Raw genomic sequence first — 9,140 nt, 5'->3', positions numbered from 1 at the left:
TAAACTGCCTCCCACATTCTACCAAGATATGTTGAAATAGGGGTTGAGCTGAAAGACTAGAAATATGAAGAAAGAGGGATGGCCCCAGTGGATTTCCCTGGGTGAATTCAATCCATCTTTATTCAGGTGGGAGATTACAAGTTATATAACCACCCCCCCCAGATAAAGAAATATCCTCTCTAATGGCATCCGTACCCGGAAAACTTGAATCTCAGGGTGTTCAGATTTCTGCACAGCTGATTTCTCAGAACATATTTAAGCAGGATCTGGTTGCCTGGACACAACCCTTCAACCTGACATCATGGAGCTAGGAGGGGCCTTCACCATCTTTCTGGCACTCTCCTTGTCTTGTCTACTCATCCTCATTGCCTGGAAACGGAACAACAAGGGGGGGAAGCTGCCCCCTGGGCCCACACCAATACCCTTCCTGGGGAACGTGTTGCAGGTCCGTACTGATGCCACTTTTCAGTCTTTCATGAAGGTAAGTCTGACTACTTCTCTCACAGAGCTGGAAGCAACTAATTCCATAGACATATGAATAACCTTGTAACATCTAAAACACAGACTCTTGGAAACATAGACTTCATAAGCCATAGAATACTGAAATTCCAGAATCTTAAATGCTTGGAAACAGAGACTCTTGGCACACTGGAAATTAAGACTTTCACAATCTCAGACTTTGGGGTCACAGTACCTTACACCCTTAAACACAAGAACTCATGGACTTAGAACTTTGACACTTAGTATCATGAAATCTTAGGGTTTTAGAAATTGAGCATTGCAAAAAGAGAAGCATAGATCTTGGAGTCCAACTCATCGAAGTCCACCATTTTACAGATGAGGAAACTAAGGCTTGTGGAGACATTGGGGGGTCTTGCCCAGGATCACAGGAGCCAAGGCATTTGTGCCTTTTTCTCAATAGTCCTTCCAAGACCAAGACTCACCTTTATCTGTTATTCCTACATTTGTACTCTCTTAAAATTCCCACCCTAAAGTCCTCAATTGATCTGTACTTGGTACTCCAATCAGCTCCTTCCTCTTATGTCTTCCTTCACTCCCAGCTCAAGGAGAAGTATGGCCCAGTCTTCACTGTGTACATGGGTCCCCGGCCAGTAGTTGTTTTATGTGGACATGAGGCAGTGAAGGAGGCCCTGGTAGACCGAGCAGATGAGTTCAGTGGCCGTGGAGAACTGGCTTCAATAGAGCGAAACTTCCAAGGTCATGGTAAGTAACAACAACAACAACAACAACATGATTATAATATACTTCCTATGTCCCAGGTTCTTTGATAAGTACTCTGCATGAATCATTGCATTGACTCCATTGAGAGAACTATTAATGTCCTACTAATTTTGCAAATGAGGAAGTTGAGGTTGAGAAAGTTTGGGTAATAATCACACAGTAAGTGGAACCATTTTGTTTTGAACCCAAACCATCTGACTCTTGAGTATCTGCTGCATTACTTCTGTTTTTAATGGATTAGTGACACTCTGTACCCACTGAAGCCCTTTCAGCCAACCTTACTTCTTATCTCTCTATGCATACACACACACCCAACCCATAGGTCTCTGCCACCTCCATTTGGGTAGATATCTTTCTAGTGTGTCCTATACATCCATCTCTAACTGCTCACACCCTTCAGTTCCAAGAAGCCTCATGCTATTTTTTCCATACTTCCATCCATCCATCTATCCCTGTCTATTCCATTCCATTTATCCACTTTTCCATTGATCCATATATCCACCGAAAACATCCATTTATTAATTAGCCTTTCTATACAAATATCTTTCTAATTTATCTGTACATCTATGAATTAACTCTCCATTTACCCATCTATCCATCATTCCATCCATCCATTGTTAACCCCTTTATTATTCAGCCATCAATTAATCTTCCAATCCATAAATCTTTCCAACCATTTATCCACTCATCTCAAACTATCTATTCATTAACCCTTTACTCATCCATTGAGTCTTTTATCCATCCATCTATGAGTTATTCCAGTCAAAAAACTCTTCCTTCCATTCATTAATCCACTGAAATAATTTCATTAAATTTCCAAACATTAATTATCAATCCATGCACATCTGGTAATTTCTAAATGTTTCTTACTACAAGGTAGGTATACTGATGTACAGGTGTGAGCTTTTATGTACATGTACGCATATATCTAGAGAATCCAAGTGGTATATAGAAGATAAAAGTAGTTCTTCTTTCCAAGGTACTGTAAATGGCATTCTACCTACACCTCCCTCTACCTTCCTATGCATCCAACCTTCCTATTTATCCAGTTATAGGTCTTTATCCTGTCAGAAACTCTCCTTGATCTCCCTGAATCATCCCTAGCCTGATTTCCTTTCCCTTCATCTCAATCCTAGACTGTTTTTGAGGGTCCTGTAGAGAGGGAACCATAGTCTCTCCATCAAGCCTGGGAGGTTGGGAGGGGCTTCCCTGAGACCACGGTCTAGAGTTTTCATAATTTGTCCCCATCCTTGTGTAGCACAGAGGGGAGGGGAGGCAGGAGGCTGACACGGAGATTCTGGCAGGTGTAGCTCTGGCTAATGGAGAACGATGGAGGATCCTCCGACGCTTCTCCCTGACCATTCTTCGGGACTTCGGAATGGGAAAGCGGAGCATTGAAGAGCGGATCCAGGAGGAGGCTGGCTTCTTACTAGAGGAATTACGGAAAACCAAGGGTATGGGGAGGCCACACGGGGCAGGGCTAAAGGGTGACTGAATCCAATCCCTGCCCCCAAATAAGGTCTGGAACCAATGGGATTTAGAGGAAAAAAGACAGGACTTGTATCCATGACTGAATGATTCCCAATCCTATGCTCCTAATCATTGTCTCCAACCTAGACAATTTCCACCATCCAGGTTCTCCCATCGAACCCACCTTCTTCCTGAGCCGCACTGTCTCCAACGTCATCAGTTCTGTCGTCTTTGGAAGCCGCTTTGATTATGAGGACAAGCAGTTCCTGAAGCTGCTGCAGATGATCAATGAGAGTTTCATTGAGATGAGCACACCTTGGGCACAGGTGCCCACAACCACCTCCCTGCCCACCCCCAATCTCAGTTAACTAAGTACCTGTCTATACCTCACTTAATGCTCCCCACAACCATGGGAGGCAAGTAACAATACACCTGGAGTCTCCAAGAAACAAATGGACTCATCCAATCCTCAGACCCAGTGCTGGATGTTGAGTCCAGCTAGCTGACTCCAGACTCAGCCTATGTTGGCCCCAGGTGCCCATTGCTGACAAACCCCCTTTGTCTATTCCCCACAGCTATATGACATGTATTCTGGGATCATGCAATATTTGCCAGGAAGACACAATCGCATCTACTACTTGGTAGAAGAACTCAAGGACTTCATTGCCTCTAGGGTAAAGATCAACGAAGCATCTCTTGACCCACAAAACCCTCGGGACTTCATCGACTGCTTCCTCATCAAGATGTACCAGGTATCTCTTCCCCTTTCCCCAATCCTTTTCTCTCATCATCCTATTCCCTAGCACCTGCAACTTTAATCTGCAAACATGTTGGTGACAAAAGAGCAAGCACTGTTTCACATGGTTGACTTTTATTTATAGATGAGATATAGAAACTGTAAAGGTATACATAAACTCTTATGCTTTATTTATTTTTTTAAAAGATTTTACTTATTTATTTGGCAGAGAGAGACACAGCGAGAGAGGGAACACAAGCAGGGGGCGTGGGAGAGGGACAAACAGGCTTCCCACTGAGCAGGGAGCCCAATGTGGGGCTCGATCCCAGGACCCTGAGATCACGACCAAAGCCGAAGGCAGACACTTAACGACTGAGCCACCCAGGTGCCCACTCTTATGCTTTTAAAATAAACTTTGAATCTAGAAATTTTAGGAGCAAAGATGCTTAAAACTTATACCTTTTAAATCATTTGTGATTACAACTGCCAGAGACTTACAAATACAGAAAACCAGAATGAGTCTTTACAGTCTTAGAATTTGAGAAGCTTAGACTTTAAGAATTTGAGAAGCTTAAGAGTTTAAGCTTTAAACTTAAAAGTCTTAAAGATGTAGAAATTTAGAAGCTTAATACTTCTATATCATAGAGTCTTAGAATTTTAGAAATTTATGAGTTTTTTGTTATACAAACTCAGCACTTGGAATTTTACAATTGCATAGCTTAATGTCCTAGAACTTTCAAATCTCTACTTTTTTCTCCTCCCAGTCTCCCCACTGTCCACTCCAATCACACTGGCCTCCTCCTTGTTGTTCCTCTACACACCGGGCACATTCCTGCCCCAGGACCTTTGTTCTGGCTGTTTCCTCTCCCATATAGTCACTTGGTTTAGCCATCTATTGTGTTTTCACATAGGGTGACAATAAGAAGATAAAGACAGAAGAAGGTGATTCTATGTCCTATCCCTCTTGTTTTCAGGATACAAATAATCCCCACACAGAATTCAATCTCAAGAACTTGGTCCTGACCACACTCAACCTATTTTTTGCTGGCACAGAGACTGTGAGCTCTACACTACGTTATGGATTGCTGCTAATGATGAAGTATCCTGAGGTGGAAGGTGAGTGTCCACCTGAGCTGCTTACCAGGTGACTCCCATTCCCAACAGAGAAGAAGACATAATCTTGAAACCGTAGAACCCCATGGCCTTATACTCTTCACACTTTGGAATCTCAGTCTACAGAATCTGATAATCTCTGACTCAGAAGTCCATTTAATTAATCTTCTACTTGGTGCCTGTGTTAGTTTCCTAGGCTGCTGTAAAATTACCAGAAATTTAGTAGCTTAAATTAGCATAAATCTATTATCCTACAGTTCTGGATTTCAGAAGTCCACACAGGATTTCACTGGGTGGAACCAAGGTAGAATCAGTTTCCTTGCCTTTTCAGCTTCAAGAGCTGTATTCTTTGCATTCCTGGGCTTATGACCCTTGCTCCATCTTCAAAGCCAGCAGCATAGCATCTTCAAGTCTCTCTGCCTCAGTTGTTACATCTCCTCTGACTCTGACCCTTCTGCATCCCACTTATACAGACACTTGTGATTATATTTAGGGCCAACCTGGATAATCCAGGATAATCTCCCCATCTCAAGAGCCTTAACTTGATGATGTCTTCAAAGCCCCTTTTGTCCTCTATGGTAAATGCACAGGTTCCAGGGATTAGGAGGTAGGTATCTTTGGTGGACATTATTTAGCCAACTATAGTGCTAGAATCCAGTAGAATCCATCTCCAATAAATTGCAATCTGGTCTGGTTGGGTAACTCTAGTGATGAGGAACTCCTTCCTTCCTTAAGGAAAACCCCCAATTTTGGCATCTCTCCCTTCTAATGCAGTTCAAAAAAGCCAACAAATTTTTCCTGGTATAGACAATGGGAGAAACTAACTTATTTCCACTCAGACTTTTCTAGCCACTCCTCCATTGTCCAAGTTGTGTTTTACCAAATAATAATAATAACTAAATATCTAAATAATCAGATATTTAATGGACACCTGCTATGTGCCTAGGCACTGTCGTAGTTACTTGCAAGCTGGATTTTATGTAAATTTTACCACTCTAATGAGCTTGTTGGACCATCACATCCATTTGGAAGATGAAGAAACAGAGGCTCAGAAGGTAAAGTTATTTGCCTCAGGAAGTGCAGGGAGGGGTAACTGTATGAACAGTGTTCTTAATTTCTGTTACATAATTGCTATCACTTGCTTCAATCCTGTCCTGGTTATGTATTGTACCTTTCTCCCATCCTGTCAAAAATCTGTGTATCACATCCCGTCTGGAACGAGGACACTGCCCTGCTTGTTAGTGCTTTCAAGATAAAGACCAAACATCCCAGAGGGCACTCAAGGCTCCAGGCTGCGTGCCTCCCCGTGGTCTGATGGGAGCACCCCACCAATGTGTCAGGTGTTAAGAATAAAGAAGCAGTGCAAACACACATGGTGTGCTCCCTCAGGATCCACAGGTACTAACGGCACAAACCCATAGCTGAGCCTTGGCCTCCAGAAACACCTCCTGTGTCCTTGTTCGCTATGTTTTCTGGCCCCTTCTAGCCAAGATCCATGAAGAGATTGACCAGGTGATTGGACCACACCGGATCCCGAGTGTGGACGACAGAGTCAAGATGCCCTACACGGATGCTGTGATCCATGAGATACAGAGACTGACAGATATTGTACCCATGGGTGTCCCCCATAATGTCATCCGGGACACTCGTTTCCGAGGCTACCTTCTGCCCAAGGTAGAGCTGGGTCTCATTGTTATCACTTCTCCCTCCACCTAACTCCTCTCTCCTCCTGGTTCCTTGCCCCCATCCTCCAACACAGATTTCTCCTAACTGTCGCCATTTTCACCCAGGGCACTGATGTGTTCCCCCTGCTTGGCTCTGTCCTCAAAGACCCCAAATACTTCCGCTACCCAGATGCCTTCTATCCCCAACACTTCCTGGATGAGCAGGGCCGATTCAAGAAGAATGAAGCCTTTGTACCTTTTTCCTCTGGTAGGTTTCTATGGTCTGAGTCCCCCCCACCCCCACCCCAGGAACATGCTAGATGTGACCCCCCCATCACTGGTCTGTATTTGACATTCAGGTCTGAATGGGAAGTTGAATGCTATTTCCCAGAATCCCAGAATCATGAGATATTAGAACAATTGACTCTGATAATTAGAAAAGATATAGCACCAAACAGGTATCAGCAAACTTTTTCTGTTAAGGACCGAATAGAAAATATTTTAGTTTTCATCAGCCACAGTATCTCAGTCTGAACTATGCAGTCTGAACTATTCAACTGCCCCCTTATGCCGTAGAAGTGACCATGGACAGTATGAAAATGCATGAGAATGTCTGTGATGCCAAAAACCTTTATTTATGGACATAGAAATTTTAATTTCATCGAATTCACACATGTCACAAAATATTATTTTTCTTTTGATCATTTTCACCTATTTAAAGATGTGAAAAGCATCCTTAGTTTTGTTAAAGAACAAAAATTCAGTTGAGTAAATTTGAATATATAATTGGCTTTATTAAATGATCCATGAATCAAGCAGCATTCCATCTATAAGTAGAGGGGAGCCTCCGGAGTTGCAGAAATAGAAGGTCTGTATAGGGAGGAGAGTGGACAAGAAGTTATTAGCAAAAGAAAAGAAAGGATTGTTATAGGCAAGGTCATCTTCCCCTAGGGGAAGGGCAGGGTTTTTTAAACTTAAATTTAATTAATTAACATATAGTATATTGTTAATTTCAGAGGTAATGTTCAGTGATTCATCAGTTGCATATAACGCCCAGGGCTAATTACATCACATGCCCTCCTAAATGCCCTTAACCCAGAGTTAAGAGTCTCTTAAGGTTTGTTTCCCTCTCTGATTTTGTCTTGTTTTATTTTTTCCTCCCTTCCCCTATGATCCTCTGTTTCTTAAATTCCACATATGAATGAAATCATGTGATATTTGTCTTTCTCTGATTGACTTATTTTGCTTCGCGTGATGCCGTCTAGTTCCATCCACGTCATTGCAAATGGCAAGTTCTTATTAGGCGGATTACCTCATCTTCCTTTAGGGGGTGGAGAGGGCCCATGTGACAGATCACCTCATTAGTGCTGATCAAAAAATTTCCAACTAACTGGTTAAGACTACATTTCTGGGGGCGGTTAGATATTGAGCCTGGTTTGATGACTTGGCCTAACATAAGTGACTCCATTTGGGGCCTCTGGTTTTCTTTTCTTTTCTTTTTTTTTAAGATTTTATTTATTTGACAGAAAGAGACACAGCGAGAGAGGGAACACAAGCAGGGGGAGTGGGAGAGGGAGAAGCAGGCTTCCCGTGGAGCAGGAAGCCCAATGCACCACTTGATGTGGGGCTCAATCCCAGGACCCTGGGATCATGACCTGAGCCGAAGGCAGACACTTAAGGACTGAGCCACCCAGGCGCCCCTCTGGTTTTCTTTTTTAACAGTTTGCAGGCAGTACAAAAATAGGCAGCAGGTGGATTTGCCTAATGAAAGGAGCTTGTGACCCATTACATAATACCTTAGAATAGTATTTTAAGTATAAGCCACACTGAATCAGTGCAGTGGTTAGGAAACAGGGCCCCACCCCACCACTTACAAAAGGTGGAGTCATAGGTGAGTTACTTCCATTCCCTGCCTGTAAAATGGAGACCCATCTCTCCAAACCATTGGAAGGGTGACCAACAAATAGTAAACATTATTTAAGGGTGAGCTTTCTTTTCTATTTTTTTTCCCCTCACCAGCATCTGGCTCCTAGCAGGCATTTCATAAACCTTTGAGAAATTTAAATGAACAGAAACTTCAAATTCGAGGATTTTTTAGAACCATTACATCTTGGGATCTGATGGAATCAAGCCATCAGAGAAGTAGGGGCCATGTGTTGAGACCCTTTAAGTGGCAGATCCTAGCGGAGCCCACTGAATCTTTATAGTAACCCACAAAACAGGTATTATCATGACCCCAGGGATGCTGAGGGGGGCACTGAGGGGTGATGGGACCAGAACGCACCCCACGCCCTCATGATCCCAGTACAGATATGAGCCGCCCTCCCACTCTCCCCTGTGCCCACAGGAAAGCGCATCTGCCTGGGCGAGGCCATGGCCCGCATGGAACTCTTTCTCTACTTCACATCCATCCTTCAGAACTTCTCTCTACACCCGCTGGTGCCGCCCGCTGACATCGATATCACACCCAGGGTCTCAGGCTTTGGCAACATCCCTCCAACCTATGAGCTCTGCCTCAAGGCCCGCTGAGTGCCCCCCTACTGGGTGCGGAAGGAACCGTGGAGAACAGAGTTCTGTCCACGGATACAGGTGCACCACCTCATCTCCTCTAAGGTGGAGAGGAGCTCACAACAGCTTAAATTCTCACAACAGCTCTAAGAGAAGACACTATTCCTACTGTCATGGGACTGCAGGTCAGGGAGGTTACCTGCAAATATAGAGAGTGTATCGGCTGCATCAAAAGGAAAAGCAATTGGATGAAAAGCAAAAAAATGCGCTGTCCAAGATTTCAGCAACAATCTGGAAGATTTGTGTTCTCATGTTCCCTTCTACGGGTGCTTCCCGTCTCCACCAAATTCTTGTTGTAGATTATATGTCTTTATGTGATAGTGACCCAAATGTAGTTCACCATTCTT

The 9,140-nt window shown here is 43.5% G+C and overlaps 1 protein-coding gene across 1 annotated transcript; it reads left to right on the top strand.

Moving 5' to 3' along the window:
* The first annotated feature begins 301 nt into the window (after positions 1-301).
* LOC114202554 (cytochrome P450 2G1) lies at positions 302-8,754 on the top strand. The gene is made up of 9 exons (XM_028095818.1): positions 302-481; positions 1,062-1,224; positions 2,547-2,696; positions 2,878-3,038; positions 3,288-3,464; positions 4,423-4,564; positions 6,048-6,235; positions 6,352-6,493; positions 8,573-8,754. The coding sequence occupies exons 1-9, from the start codon at positions 302-304 to the stop codon at positions 8,752-8,754; spliced, it is 1,485 nt and encodes a 494-aa protein (XP_027951619.1).
* Positions 8,755-9,140: the final 386 nt, after the last annotated feature.

This window comes from Eumetopias jubatus, unplaced genomic scaffold, assembly GCF_037043125.1.
Source record: "Eumetopias jubatus isolate StellerSeaLion01/CBP00866 unplaced genomic scaffold, mEumJub1_p1.0 scaffold_10, whole genome shotgun sequence".
Taxonomy (NCBI): Eukaryota; Metazoa; Chordata; class Mammalia; order Carnivora; family Otariidae; genus Eumetopias; species Eumetopias jubatus.
The sequence above is the reverse complement of the archived record's forward strand: the minus strand, read 5'-3'. Positions and strand labels throughout refer to the sequence as shown.